The following is a 16,529-nucleotide window of genomic DNA, read 5'->3' as shown; positions in this document are numbered from 1 at the left end:
GCAGATATAATAACACTGAACAAACTCTTCTATTGACTCCAGTTAGACCAACATTGATGCTTCACATGTTTGATTTTATGCAAACTCAGTGACCTTCCTTGTTTCTCAGCTATAAAAACATCACATCAGGCTGTCAGTGGAGTTCACAGCACGTCAGTTTCAACATAAACCATGTTCTCTGTAGCTCTGCTGCTGCTGTTGGCAGCTGGATGTGAGTCTCTCTGGATTTGTTAAAGTCAACAATTCTTCTTTTGCATTATAACTTGATCATTTGTTACAAAACATTTTCTTTTTTCAACAGGTGTGAAGTGTGAACAGTTGACCCAGCCAGCCTCTGTGACTGTGCAGCCAGGTCAACGTCTGACCATCACCTGTCAGGTCTCTTATTCTGTTAGTGGCTACAACACAGCTTGGATCAGACAGCCTGCAGGGAAAGGACTGGAGTGGATTGGAATGAAACATACTGGAGCTTCATACTACAAAGATTCACTAAAGAACAAGTTCAGTATCGACTTAGAGACTTCCAGCAACACAGTGACTCTAAATGGACAGAATGTGCAGCCTGAAGACACTGCTGTGTATTACTGTGCCAGATACACACACTGGTTAAAGTTACTAGGGAAGCTATACAAAAACCATCAAGAATGTATTTTTGTTTAAACAAAGACCAACAGGAGGCAGTAGGAGACCTAAAATAATAATGGCAGTACGAGTATAAAACAAACAGGCACACAATGACAGCAGCAGATGATTTTGGGGTTTTTGACATCCTGTTTTATTTTTTACCAACAATGTAATGATTAATAACTGACTGAGTTATAGTTTTATTGAGACTGTTGATGTTTGAATGTATTTTTTCTCTGTTATAAGGTTTGTAAAGAATACGAACATTCAATTTAAGATGTTGTGAGAAACAATAATCACACACTGTGTAATACAGTGTGTAAACTGGGTAGCACTTGTTGTCATTCATACACATTTGAATGATCAAAATGATGCAAAGTTTCCCAAGTATCCTTTATTGGGCTTTTACATGCTCACACTACTTAGATTATGGAAACAACAGAATATCTTAATATATGTATTTTGACAACACAAATGTCCATAACGAACAGCCAATTGAACAAATCAATTAGTTGATGTGCAAAATAAATGCCCAAGACAAATATTCATGAATAAATACATATCAAACATTTTTTTTTAGTACCAAATCACAATTAAAGATCAATGTTCACCTTGAATCACTTAAGGAAAGAATGCCAATCCCAGAACAGTCTGACTTATGGACTCAGAGAAAACATTTAACACCCACATTAAGACAATCTCAAAATCAGCCAACTATCACGTTAACAGAATAGTTAATAGACATTTTGTTCTTGTTTGAGAATCAGATGAGAAAATCAATGTACTTCTAATATATGTCTGTATTACACTTTCTTTCCTTTAATAAAATAAATGGTCATAATAGTCTTGACTACGTGTTACAGGACAGTCCATCCTTCTTTTATAGCCTGTCAGTGTCCTTCTCTATGCAAAGTGAACTTCCTCACAGTCTGCTATAAAGACGTGATATCATGCTGTCAGTTGCAGCAGAAGAAGAGAAGCTCCCATCAGATCACCTTCAATAGCAACCATGTTCTCTGTAGCTCTGCTGCTGCTGCTGGCTGCTGGATCCTGTGAGGAGCTTTCAGTGGATTCACTCTAATACACACATTAGAAACACTGAATAGTCAGATGAATGATGGATGGATAATGTTGATTTGTGTTTCCACAGGTGTGAACAGTATTGATCTCATCCAGACAGACTCAATGGTTGTGCAGCCTGGACAGTCTCTGACCATCAGCTGTCAGGTCTCTGGTTATTCTTTGACTGATAACAGCTATGCAACAGGTTGGATCAGACAGAGTGAAGGAAAACCAATGGACTGGATTATCCATCGGTGGGGTGGAGGAGACTTTTACCAAAATAATGCTCTGAAGAACAAATTCCTTTACCACACACACACGTCTACTAGCTCGGTGACATTAACAGGAGTGAATCTGCAGCCTGAGGACACAGCTGTGTATTACTGTGTACGTTACCCCACAGTGATACAAACCACCAACAGACCTGCACAAATACCCAGCAACCAGCATGTGACTCAAACGCAAATTTACATGAGCTTGCTATGGATAAAAGCATCAAATGTAATGTAATGATTAATTCTTCAGTTCAACTTAACATGTACCATACAAACGGACTTTAGTTATGGATAAATGATAGAACAGTAACACTTTATAACTGGGACTGGAAATCTATGCGACCTGTCAAATAAAAAATATTGTCAAGTAGTAAGTTAGTAAAAAGTAAAATTCATAAATATCCTACTTGGGTGAGCATTGTTCTCAGGTGTTACTGTTTAAGTGTCTTATGTTGTTGTGAATACAGCAACCATAAAAATGCATATGCAGTATACTGTAGTTTGTGTCAATGTAGTGACTTCAGTATTATTTTACCAACCCACTCCTTCAATTCTCAATACATTTAATTTTATGCCACCATTAATTATATCTTATTTGTCAATGTTAAAGATGGACCAGGTCAGCACTTTATTTGAACGGCCACAAACATGATGAAGTAATGGATGATGCATTTTTATTTAACCATGATTACAACACTACAGGTTTTCTGAATATATGTACACTGCTGTGACTGGTCAGTTCTTTGAAGAAGACATGAACATCATTAATAAATCAGAAATCTTGATGATTCAAATACCTTAATTGATGCATTAATTAACGTATTGTTCCTGCATTAAGTCATGCATGAGATACTATTAATCTTTGTACATTACTGAAGTACTATATGAATTAATAATGAATTAATTCATGCTTTCTCATGCATAAAGTTTTTCACGACAATTCATGTATCATAATTATTAAGTCTAACCGATAGAACAAGACAAAACCAAAAGTGCTCTTGTCTCTGAATGTGATATTGTATCTAACATAGAATGTCAAGCAACTATTATTAAAAAAATAACAAATAATAAAGTATACAAACTATAACAGAGTGCTGGTTTAGGAGCCACTCCCTCCCCATTATGTTCTGATGCAATTCTTCAGTGTGTGCAGTGTACTTCTGTCCTGCTGACTGCTCTTGTTCTTTGTGTGGAGCATCAGATGTCACATCTCCAGCCTCAGGATGATGAACACACTCACTCTTCTGCTGGTTGCTCTCTCTCTGCCCTGTGAGTTCTCCTGCTTCTTGCTGTGTTATCTTTTCTCAGACAACATGGACTGATGGTCAGTCAGTGACAGCAGAAAACTTCCCAGATGACTGTCTCACTTTATTCTGTGGTTCCTCTCTCCTTTCATCTCATCAGGTTGTACAGGTCAAAGTATGGAGTCCATTCCTTCCAGTTCAGTAGTGAAAAAGCCTGGGGAGACTCTCAGTCTCTCCTGCAGGGGATCTGGCTTCACATTTAGCTGCTGTGGTACGAGCTGGATCAGACAACCTGCAGGAGAAGCACTGGAATGGATAGGGTTTATTTACAGCGATGCTAGTCGAACAGATTATACCAGCAGTGTGCAAGAACGAGCAGAGGTCACCAGAGATAACAGCAACAGCATGGTGTATCTGAGACTGTCCAACTTAAAGCCAGAGGACTCTGCTGTGTATTACTGTGCCAGAGAAACACACTGGTCAAAGGAAGCAGAGAGGCTTGAGAAAAACCTCATACAATTTATTTATTTTCACAAATTCATTTTCACAAATAAATAAATGTTCACAAATAAATAAATTTTCACAAATACCTCCAGGTGGCAGTAGAAGATAAGACGTCAGATTACACAAAGGAGAATATGACAGTGTCTCTAATCACACACACAAAAACATGACCACAATGGAAGCAACAGCTGATGTAGTGGTTTGTGTCTTCCTGTTTTGTGACGGTTAATAATGTTTATGCTTTTGATTTTGAACAGCAGGTGTTGAGAATATATTTAGAAATGTATGCATGATATATCCAGTATATGGATGGCCATCAAATGCTGCTGAGGAGAATAAATGAATGTATCTAACTGGAATTGAATAACTTGAAAATAATCATCATTAAAAAAATCATATTGTAAATTAACGATATTATGTAAAATACATAAATCATATTTTTCCAGAGATGTGTTGAGTTTCTGTTTGAGGAGGAGGAGTCAATGCAAATCTCTGACCTCTTCCATCTCTACATATGTGTTGCAGAGTGAAGGACAGACACTAAATCACTGACATACACGCTGTAGACTGGACAGAGACAACTGGCTTTAACAATGATCAGACCTGATTATTTGGTTGTTTTTCTCATCCTGTCATTTAACTGGGCAGGTAAGAACAAGAGATGTTTTTCTGACAACCTCCTGGTACAAAGACAATATGGCTGCATAACAGAAACTAATGAGCTGTTTAAATGTCTGTAGGTACTGAGGGTCAAACACTGACTGAGTCTGAATCAGTGGTTAAAGGTGCTGTAGGTAGGATTGCGAAAAATTTGAACAACTTCTCAGTCCCTCCCCCCTATCTGCTAAAGCCCAAAATGGTCTCCTAAGCCCCTCCCCCTACAAGGGAGAATGAATGCGCATGTACAGTGATTGACACGCAGTTAGACACCCCCCCTGGCCCTGATTGGTGCATCTGAACAGGGAGCGGTGGATTCTTGCAAATCGCACTGAAGGCTGTAGGTGGTGCCAGAGGAACTGGATTCTTTTTTCAAATTACCTACTTCATGTAGTTCTACTGGAACATAGGGTCAGTTTCAGCAAATATGACAGAAAGTTAGTTTTGTAAGTCTTGCCTACTGCACCTTTAAAAGATCTGGAGAATCCCACAGACTGACCTGCACATATTCTTGGTTTGGTGGTAATATTCATAATGCTTGGATCAGACAGTCTGCTGGAAAAGGACTGGAATGGATCGCTTACATCAGCAGTGCTAGCATCTACTACTCTCAGTCAGTCAAAGGCAGGTTTACCATCTCCAGAGACAACAGCAGACAGCAGGTGTATCTGCAGATGAACAGTCTGAAGACTGAAGATTCTGCTGTTTATTATTGTGCTCAAGAGCCACAGTGACACAGGAAGAAGCAATGCTGTAAAAAAACTCAGCATGTCAAAACTTTTTTTTTCTTTTCTCATTCACAGAGTAAGCTTCAGTTCAACATCATCAACACACTCAGAGAAACAGTCTCAATAAAACTGTTTCATTCAGACAGGTTTTATTGCAGCTCCCCCAGATGTAGTTGAAGCAGACATTAAATATTCTGTTGATCTGAGTGTAAATGTAAATCTGTTTGTTTTACATGTCTGACTTGGATTAGAAGTTTTGTGAAGAATTAATACCAATAAATTTTAATTTGTGTTAACTTTGCCGTGATAATAATTACATTTTCTTTCAGAATCAGAATCAGAATACTTTATTGATCCACTCAGGGAAATTATTTAGTTGCAGTGTCAAAATACATGTTCATAACACAATTACAAGCATTGACAACTTTTGACAGGACAGTCCATCCTTCTTTTATAGCCTGTCAGTGTCCTTCAACACCAGTTCACTGTTACAGTAAAGAGAGAAACAGACACAACCCAAATGGTTCTTACAGTAATTAAATTTAACACCGTAAAATTAATCAATTTAAATAATCTGACATAACAATCTGTGATACATCATTGTATGCATATAGAACCTTTCAAGTGGTGGAATAGATTGAGTGATTTAACTACAGTATAAATGTATAGATTCTCATCTTCTTTTCTATCATATCATTATTTACTTTTCATTAACATGTTTGTCAGAGATTCAGGTTTCACCTTCTCTTTATGTGAGAACACCTGAACATTTCATCTTCATTTTGAATTATTCAAATATACTTTAGTCAGCTGATTTACTATCATCAGTATGTAAATCAGCCTCCTTATGTGTAGCCTCATAAAGAAGTGAAGTGTGTGTGTGTGTGTGTCTGTGTCAGTGAGAGACAGAAGAGCTCACATCAGTTCAGCTTCAACATCACCATGTTCTCTGTAGCTCTGATACTGCTGCTGGCTGCTGGATCCTGTGAGGAGCTTTCAGTGGATTCACTCTAATACACACATTAGAAACACTGAATAGTCAGATGAATGATGGAGATAATGTTGATTTGTGTTTCCACAGGTGTGAACAGTATTGATCTCATCCAGACAGACTCAATGGTTGTTCAGCCTGGACAGTCTCTGACCATCAGCTGTCAGGTCTCTGGTTATTCTTTGACTGATGACAGCTATGCAACAGGTTGGATCAGACAGAGTGAAGGAAAACCAATGGACTGGATTTCCTATCAGTGGGGAACAAGTGGCCTTCGTCAAAATAATGCTCTGAAGAACAAGTTCAGCTACAGCAGAGACACTTCTGCTCTAACAGTGACTCTAAAAGGACAGAATGTGCAGCCTGAGGACACAGCTGTGTATTACTGTGTGCGTGTAAGCTACACAGTGATACAAACCACCAACAGACCTGCACAAATACCCAGCAACCAGCAAGACTCAACCACACACACTCTGTAAAGTTAAACAAATAAATTATCCAGCAGAGTATATGTGGCCAGTTACTCCCTGATAGAGAGGTTGTCTATGATTAAATGTATTTGAGAAATTTGTCACTACAAGGAAGTGATGTTTTGTATCTCTGTAATTGTCTTGAGATGCTTTGAGATGACAAGACAAGAAAAAATGATGTCCTGTTACATACAAAGAGCTGGATCAGGCAATAACATTTGAAAATAACAAGATAAACCTACCCATTCAAATGAAGAGTTTAAGTATGCAAATAACATTTTTGTAATTTGGCCATGAAAGATATCATATCATCTGATTTTTTTTTATCTAAAGAATAGAATCCAAGAAAATAATTTTTTTTGATATCACTTAAACAGTAAAACTTATTAGAAATATTTCTCAGTTCAGGATACTGTAAAAAAAAAACACATCTTGTCTGTCCCCATAGCATCAAACTACTGTATTTAATAGCAAAAATAGTTAACAGGTATTTGGTATTTTTTAGTTTCCCTGCTCTTGTAGGAAACTACTGATGATAAAGTGCATCTGCTTTCCATGTTCCCTTTTTAAACCTGAAGAGGGAGGTCCATGCAAACTCTTCCTTCCTTATAATAACACCATCAACAGCTCTTAGAACATTTATAAAGGTTTTATTGTAGCCTAACGAGACTAGCGTGAGTTGATCTACCCCAGCGGCCATTGGTTATCCTCTTTGTATCGTTCCCAGTAAGGTACTGCGTGTTTTAACGCACACACATCTCGGCTCAGCTGAGTGTGTGGAGCGCGGGCATCTCTGTACAGAATCCCGGCATGTGAATAGAGATGCAAATACAGGGGGCTGGGTTTGTGCTCTACCTGTGTAATGTTACCTGCTGGAAATGCTGGAAATGCTAAATAACAGAACGCATTTTTTCCTCTTTACATTTTCTGAATTCGTGATTATTCTGCGGGCCAGACTAAAAGCTTTGGCGGGCCGGATCTGGCCCGCGGGCCGCCAGTTGACGATCACTGCACTAAAGGATGAAACAGTCTTTAGATTTTTTTTAAATGGGGATTTATTTCCATACGGTATAAATGAATCCTCAAAAAGTCAGTTTCTCTTTCATAACATCGTTATTTCTTTTTTGTTAACAATCTAAAATGTGTTTGTCAGAGAACCAATTTCCACAATTCCACCACTACTCCTAGTCTTGTCAAGAGAACCATCTGGAAGGGCTTTGAAACTGAACTTGCCATTCAAAACTCTTTTCTTTATCCATTTCTGCTCAAGGGTTGTTTCTGCTAGCCACCCACAACATTACTGTGCATCGCTTCCTGGTTTCACCAAACTAAAGAGCGTCCCGAGGCCCAAATCACAAAACGTGCGTGCATTAATCCTACATCAGAAACAACTAGTGGTGTTAAAAGCGTTTGCGTTAACTCTTTATTATGGCATTCATGTTGACAGCCCTAGTTTAAATACTTGGAGGTTTCAATCACTGATACATCATTGTCTGTACTCCCACAAGACAGACTGAATTACACTATTAGAAATCTTTTAACATTAATTTACCTTATTTAAGTGATTATGTAGAAATGCAGCTGAATTTTCTTCAAAAGTTGAATTTTGTGCTCTGAATTGTACTGGTTTAAAAATCGATGTTTGGTCTAATAATATTGTACATAAGCTTTATTCACATGAAAAACAGCAATTTTATCAAAAATAACTTTAGGAGACATGAGATGTTGTTTACCTATCACAAGCCGACAAGGTGATTTACCTACTACACAAACTGAAAGCAATTTTTTTAAATATATCTTTTGGGCATTTTAGGTCTTTAATTGACAGGACAGCTGAATACATGAAAGGGGAGAGAGAGGGGGGAATGATATGCAGCAAAGGGCCGCAGGTCGGAGTCAAAACTGGGCCCGCTGCGTCAAGGAGTAAACCTCTATATATGGGATCCCGCTCTACCAACTGAGCTATCTGGGCGCCCTAAAAGCAATTTTTTGAATGAAAATATTTTTAATAACTTTTATTTTTGAACAGTAACATTATTCCATTATTTGTACTTTGCATTGAACAAAAGTGAGAGTAAATAAACACATTAAAATGTTACAAAGTGACTTAAAATAAAAATAAATAAAAAATAAAGGATTAGGTAACATCAGGTTAAAAATGTGAAACAAAGTCAAAATGGTAAGAGATACGGTGATGATTTGTGAAAAAAAAAAAATACAGTTAGGAGAAAGCCAAAAAAGGAGGAGTCAATGCAAAACTCAGATATCTTCCACCTCTACTTATCTGACTGCAGAGAGGAGGACAGAGAACAGTGGACACACAGTTTAACATGATGGACTATAGGACAGGACTGCTGCTTTTAACTATCTGCTGGGCAGGTGAAGATTTTCACTGATCTTGATTAAACACAGTTTTGAATTGTGTAATGTGGTGTCTTAAATAGTAATGCTGTGATGCTGTATGAAGAGGAATCCGCCGATACTGTTCAACTAAATTCATGTGATGTTGTTTTATATCTTGACAGGTGTTGATGGTCAGACTCTGACAGAATCTGAACCAGCGGTTAAAAGACCTGGAGAATCTCACAGATTGACCTGTACAGCATCTGGATTCACATTTAGTAGCTACTGGATGCACTGGATCAGACAGGCTCCTGGTAAAGGACTGGAGTCGATTGCGGGTATCTACAATAGTGCTAACATCTACTACTCTCAGTCAGTTCAGGGCCGGTTTACCATCTCCAGAGACGACAGCAGAGAGCAGCTGTATCTGCAGATGAACAGTCTGAAGACTGAAGATTCTGCTGTTTATTATTGTGCTCGAGACCCACAGTGACTGGAGTTGGTTGAGCAGCTGTACAAAAATCCTACAGTATTCTTGCTGGGCTGATGAAGCCAAATAATGAAGTTGATATATGAATGTAATAGTTATACCATATATTTTATACATTATATTTTTAATATTACTACTTTTTCCTAAGTTTTTTTCCCCTAAATTTTAGATTAGATATAATTTTTAGATAATAAATTACTCTTTGTCACTTTATACATTATACAACATCCTGCTTTCCTGAGAAATATTATTACTCAACATTAAACACACAAAAACACAATAAAGATCACTTGTTGGTAAACAGGGGCGTAGCAAGCTTTTCAAAAGTGAGGGGTATGGATGTGATTTGTTTATTAACAATAAAAACGATGGATAATCGTTCTGTTTGTTAACATGGGCAAACGGAGCATAATCTACTTACGTATGTGCTAATTTGCATAAATAGCGCAACAGATCTAAACATTGGGTATAGCCAGGTGAAAATGTCTTGTTGACATATAATAGAAAAAGACTTAATATTAAGGTCTGAATGGAACCATTTAGGCTACCCATGAGCATTAATATATAGAGGCATGAAGAAGTACTTTAAACCAGCCTTTATTAATTAGCCTATTATTGCAGAGATGGGGTTTGGGGCTGGGTCCGTGGGATTTCTGGGGGTTCACTTTTTATTTTACCTACCTTTTGTCTTCTGCATTCTCCTTACCCTTGTTCTTCCCTCAGACTCATCCCCCAGAAACAGTCCCACTGACTCAGCCCCAAACCCCATCTCTGCAATAATAATACTGGTTTAATACACTCAATAATCAATACTGGTTTAAAGCACTTCTTCCTGCCTCTATGTATTAATGCTCATGGGTAGCCTAAATGGGTTCCATTCAGACCTTTACATTAAGTCTTTTATTGTTATATGTCAACAAGACATTTCACCTGGCTATACCCAATGTTTAGATCTGTTGTGCTATTTATGCAAATTAGCACATACGTAATTATATTATGATCCGTTTATTATGAATGCTATAACGTAGCTAATGTTACGGTACGTTATACTTCTTACATGGGAAACTATTCGTGCATATTAGCTTTCATTTAACATTGCTAGTGAAGTTAAAAAGGTGCAGTTACCTCCCATCCTGTAGTGACAACTGATAAACACACCATTTTCTAAATCTCTGCTAACGTTACGCATATAGCTACAGTAACGGCATATAAAAAGAGATGAAAATGCCACCGGACATTAAACTTTACGAACATAAATGGCAAAAGACAACCTAGCTAGCTAGTTAACAGCCTAATGTTAAATGATAGGTTCAGTTAGCTAACGTTAGCTCGGGTTGTATCTACCTAATTACGATAGCAATTTGTACCAGCAGCATTAAAGAGTTAAAGGAGAACTCCGGGCAATTTTTACGTTAATCTTGATCGCTATAAGTATGTGAGTACTGTCGATAGCAAAAAAAAACGAGCCGAATCGGTGCTAGCTAACTGGAGCTGCTGCAGCTAATGCCGAGAGCTCCCGTTAGCTAAAACGGCAGTTTTGGGGGCATATCATAAAGAGTGCCTTTGTGCCTCTTAACAGACACAAAATGCAATTAAAATGTCTGTGCAACATGAACAGTTCCCTTACATGACAACAAGATGTGTTTTCAACTCAGACATTGTTTAAATTCACCTACCCTGTTAGCTGCTAGCTGCCGTCTGGGATGAGTGAGTGTTCAGCCAGGCTTCGGTAATAATCATCAAGCAGCAGTTCCCTGTGTATTTGTAGCATATATATCCATTTTGTGTGCGATCCATCTGGCGTTAGTGAATAGTAGTCTCTGCAGTGGCAAACTGTGTGTTAGTTGCCTTAGCCAGGGTAGCAGGGCCGACCGGCATCCTTCTAATTCCTCCCCGCCTTCCTCACCTGCCGCGGCCGACAACAATCCACGGGCCCCCGCTGGTCTGGTGGATGTCCTCCAGAGGACAGTTCATGCTTTCGCTGCGAAATTTTTGCGGTGAAAAAAGTTTATTTCCCCCTCAAAAATAGGTAATTGAGCACTGTAGTGGTTATGATCATATCAGTGACTATGTAACTACATGGAAACGGGCCACATGATGCCTGTTTCTTGTAAAGTAACAGCGTTACAGAAGGCTGACTGTAGTCTTGCACTGAAGTCCCGCAGGAATTCAGTTGTAGCAGGAAAAGGTAAACAGCAGTGTACAGATCGGAGCGTGGTGTGAGAAGAGTGAAGAGCGGAGGTGTTCACAAGGGAAGACGCTTGGAGTAACCTATGGAGCTAGAGCCAGCCTTCAGTAACGCTATTACTGTACAAGAAACAGGCATCATTTGACCCGTTTCCATGTAGTTACATAGTCACTGATATGATCATAACCACTACAGTGCTCAATTACCTATTTTTGAGGGGGAAATAAACTTTTGTTCGCCGCAAAAATCTTGCCACGAAAGCATGAACTGTCCTCTGGAGGACATCCACCAGACCAGCGGGCGCCCGTGGATTGTTGTCGGCCGCGGCAGGTGAAGAAGGCGGGGAGGAATTAGAAGGATGCCGGTCGGCCCTGCTACCCTGGCTAAGGCAACTAACACACAGTTCACCACTGCAGAGACTACTATTCACCAACGCCAGATGGATCGCACACAAAATGGATATATATGCTACAAATACACAGGGAACTGCTGCGTGATGATTATTACTGAAGCCTGGCTGAACACTCACTCATCCCAGACGGCAGCTAGGAGCTAACAGGGTAGGTGAATTTAAACAATGTCTGAGTTGAAAACGCATCTTGTTGTCATGTAAGGGCCCTGTTCATGTTGCACAGACATTTTAATTGCATTTTGTGTCTGTTAAGAGGCACAAAGGCACTCTTTATGATATGCCCCCAAAACTGCCGTTTTAGCTAACGGGAGCTCTCGGCATTATCTGCAGCAGCTCCAGTTAGCTAGCACCGATTCGGCTCTTTTTTTTTGCTATCGACAGTACTCACATACTTAAGATTAACGTAAGATTAACGTAAAAATTGCCCGGAGTTCTCCTCGATGTAGAATGCGGTCTGTTAAGACCGCTGCGAAGTATAACACACCGTTGCCATGAAAAACAGAGCGTTGCTATGGACGAAATTCTGTTCACTCAGGCAATATAATCGCTACACACAGCCATAGACTGTATGCACACAGCCTACGACGTAGCTACGGCAACAGTTCGACGCAAGGCGTTTGTGCAAAACTGTGGAAAAACTGCAGGAAAAGTGTGGGTGTTGAACCCTCTCACCGGGAAAAGTGTGGGTGTTAAAACACCCACATCCCCCACGGGTTCGACGCCCCTGTTGGTAAACGATCTGGTTGCTTAAATTAAACTACTTCAACTCCTGCAGTAAGAAACATTTCTTGTCTTTCCTCATCCTCCCTGGGCTGATAAACTCTGCACTGTCTCACATGACTAATGTCCTCAGGTCAAGTCATTCAAAATGAGACAACACAGACATTTGAGTATGATTGTTGTATGGCTTTTAAAAATTCTGAATAAAAACAAGTAAAAATCATGCTGCATGATATTTGACATATGATTTTATTTCTGACATAACCACACACATATGAAGGTAAAATATGTTGTTTATTACAGAAGAGTAACTTATAAATGGATGAACTACAATAGTTCTTTGTTAAAGGATTTAGTTTTTTGCATTTTGTCACGTTTCAGTTCCTGAGCAGCTGTTTTCCTCTAAAAGGCTCCAAGTTTCTCTGTATGTCTGTTTCTTTAAACATCTGCAAACACTGAAACCATTAAAAGTTTTTTATTAAAACCTTCAAAATATATTACTATTCACATGATTCTGGCTGCTCTCAATGTATTTATGTTTGCAGCAAATACAGTCAGTAAGCAAATATATGAAAAATATAAAAATAAATGCAGGTAGCAGCTACTACACTGCTTGGATCAGACAGCGTGCAGGGAAAGGACTGGAGTGATTGTACATGGTGGTGTTACATCCACCAAACTACAAAGATTCACTGAAGAACAAGTTCAGTATTGAATTAAGACTCTCACAGTGACTCATCAGTAGACCTGAACAAAAACCCCTCAGAGCCTGAACACTTGTAACATGAAGCCACCAGAGGAGGAGCCCTCAGACCACTAATGGTTTCAACACCAGCTCACTGTTACAGTAACAATCTAAAATGTGTTTGTCAGAGAACCAATTTCCACAATTCCACCACTACCCCTAGTCTTGTCAAGAGAACCATCAGGAAGGGCTTTGAAACTGAACTTGCCATTCAAAACTCTTTTCTTTATCCATTTCTGCTCAAGGGTTGTTTCTGCTAGCCACCCACAACATTACTGTGCATCGCTTCCTGTTTTCCCAAAACTAAAGAGCGTCCCGAGGCCCAAATCACAAAACGCGCGTGCATTAATCCTACATCAGAAACAACTAGTGGTGTTAACAGCGTTTGTGTTAACTCTTTATTATGGCGTTAATTTTGACAGCCCTAGTTTAAATACTTGGAGGTTTCAATCACTGATACATCATTGTCTGTACTCCCACAAGACAGACTGAATTACACTATTAGAATAATTTGCACTGAATTTTACTAGTTTAAAAATCGATGTTTGGTCTAATAATATTGTACATAAGCTTTATTCACATGAAAAACAGCAATTTTGTCAAAAATAACTTTAGGAGACATGAGATGTTGTTTACCTATCACAAGCCGACAAGGTGATTTACCTACTGCATAAACTGAAAGCAATTTATATTATACATATTATATTATTCCATAATTGGTACATTGCATTGGACAAACCTGAGAGTAAATAAACACATTCAAATGTTACAAAGTGACTTAAAGTAAAGAAAAAAAGGATTAGTAACAGGTTAAAAATGTGAAATAAAGTCAAAATGGTAAGAGAGACGGAGAGATGATTTGTGAAAGCATAAAATACAGTTAGGAGAAAGTCAAAAAAGGAGGAGTCAATGCAAAACTCAGATATCTTCCACCTCTACTTATCTGAGTGCAGAGAGGAGGACAGAGAACAGTGGACACACAGTTTAACATGATGGACTATAGGACAGGACTGCTGCTTTTAACTATCTGCTGGGCAGGTGAAGATTTTCACTGACATTTACACTTAATCTTACATATCTTTTATGTTTTTTTTCATACAATGTTTTTCATCCTCTTGACAGGTGTTGATGGTCAGACACTGACACAATCTGAACCAGCGATTAAAAGACCTGGAGAATCCCACAGATTGACCTGTACAGCCTCTGGGTTGGATGTTAATGGCTACGGGATGCACTGGATCAGACAGACTGCTGGAAAAGGACTGGAATGGATCGCTTACATTAGCAGTGACAGTAGCAGCAAATACTACTCTCAGTCAGTTCAGGGCCGGTTTACCATCTCCAGAGACAACAACAGAAAGCAGCTGTATGTGCAGATGAACAGTCTGAAGACTGAAGATTCTGCTGTTTATTATTGTGCTCGACAGCCGCAGTGACTGGAGTTGGTTGAGCAGCTGTACAAAATCCTACAGTACTCATTCTTTCAGGCTGGTGGAGCCCAAGCATTAAGTATTTTTCACGACATTTATCTATTTATTTATTTTTAGCTTTTGTTGTTTTGAGGTTTCTAATTTGTTTTATATGCTGTGATTTACTTGAAATGTTTTTTAAATGGAGTAATAATCCTCCCTGCATTATACACATTCCTGAAAACATTAAAAACAGAATAAAGATCACTCACTGATACAAGGTCCAAAGACAGCACAACAATCTGGTTGCTGAAATTAAACATACACATATACTTTACATTTCTACAAATGAAGACACAATACTGTCTGTAAAGAAAGTGGAAAATAAAGCAAGTCATAATATGGGAGTTAAAAAATAATGTTACTGTTTCTTTTATAAAATCACTAGAGGACAGTCAGTGTCTAGTTTCTCTCTCCTCTGTTACTAAAAGGAGAAACTCAGATCTGCTGTTCTCATTGATCTTAACTGACTGATACTCAAACTCTGAAATCATTCATAATGCTCTGTAATAAAATCATTAGGTAAATAAGAAAATGTCACTCCTTCCATCACATACTGTAGTTTCATTAATTATTTCTAAGAGAAAACAGCTGAAAGTGGAGATCAGTGATGACAAAATTTAACGTTATTGTTTACATATAAAGTGAATTTACTTGTATCATATATGGAGATAACTATTTTATATTAAACAATTTTTAATGGAAATGGAAAATATGTGGAAATAATATTGACAGTTTAAAGTTACCTCTACCTAGATATGAAGAAAACAAAAATGACACGCATATTTTCACTCTGCAGATATAATAACACTGAACAAACTCTTCTATTGACTCCAGTTAGACCAACATTGATGCTTCATATGTTTGATTTTATGCAAACTCAGTGACCTTCCTTGTTTCTCAGCTATAAAAACATCACATCAGGCTGTCAGTGGAGTTCACAGCACGTCAGTTTCAACATAAACCATGTTCTCTGTAGCTCTGCTGCTGCTGTTGGCAGCTGGATGTGAGTCTCTCTGGATTTGTCAAAGTCAACAGTTCTTCTTTTGCATTATAACTTGATAATTTGTTACAAAACATTTTCTTTTTTAACAGGTATGAAGTGTGAACAGTTGACCCAGCCAGCCTCTGTGACTGTGCAGCCAGGTCAACGTCTGACCATCACCTGTCAGGTCTCTTATTCTGTTGGTAGCTACTACACAGCTTGGATCAGACAGCCTGCAGGGAAAGGACTGGAGTGGATTGGAATGAAAGCTACTGGAGCTTCATACTACAAAGATTCACTAAAGAACAAGTTCAGTATTGACTTAGAGACTTCCAGCAACACAGTGACTCTAAATGGACAGAATGTGCAGCCTGAAGACACTGCTGTGTATTACTGTGCCAGATACCCACAGTAACACAAACCATCAGTAGACCTGAACAAAAACCCCTCAGAGCCTGAACACTTGTAACATGAAGCCACCAAAGGAGGAGCCCTCAGACCACTAATGGTTTCAACACCAGCTCACAGCCTGCACTCTTGCTGGAGTTGAAATACTTTGGGGTTTTAATCACTGATCATTGTCTCTTCTCCCACAACAAAACTGAATTACATGTTTACATTG

The 16,529-nt window shown here is 38.6% G+C and overlaps 3 gene segments (V, D, J or C); all 3 read left to right on the top strand.

Moving 5' to 3' along the window:
- Nucleotides 1-73: 73 nt before the first annotated feature.
- On the top strand, nucleotides 74-660 carry LOC116051962. The segment is given in 2 exon segments: nucleotides 74-211; nucleotides 302-660. Coding segments are annotated over 2 exon segments (399 nt in total).
- Nucleotides 661-1,584: 924 nt separating this feature from the next.
- Nucleotides 1,585-16,322, top strand: LOC116051923. The segment is given in 2 exon segments: nucleotides 1,585-1,676; nucleotides 16,018-16,322. Coding segments are annotated over 2 exon segments (348 nt in total).
- Nucleotides 8,886-9,451, top strand: LOC116051897. The segment is given in 2 exon segments: nucleotides 8,886-8,934; nucleotides 9,081-9,451. Coding segments are annotated over 2 exon segments (360 nt in total).
- Nucleotides 16,323-16,529: the final 207 nt, after the last annotated feature.

The sequence above is a fragment of the Sander lucioperca genome, chromosome 21 (genome assembly GCF_008315115.2).
Source record: "Sander lucioperca isolate FBNREF2018 chromosome 21, SLUC_FBN_1.2, whole genome shotgun sequence".
Taxonomy (NCBI): Eukaryota; Metazoa; Chordata; class Actinopteri; order Perciformes; family Percidae; genus Sander; species Sander lucioperca.
Note: the sequence above shows the minus strand (reverse complement) of the source record. Positions and strands in the feature narration are given on the sequence as shown.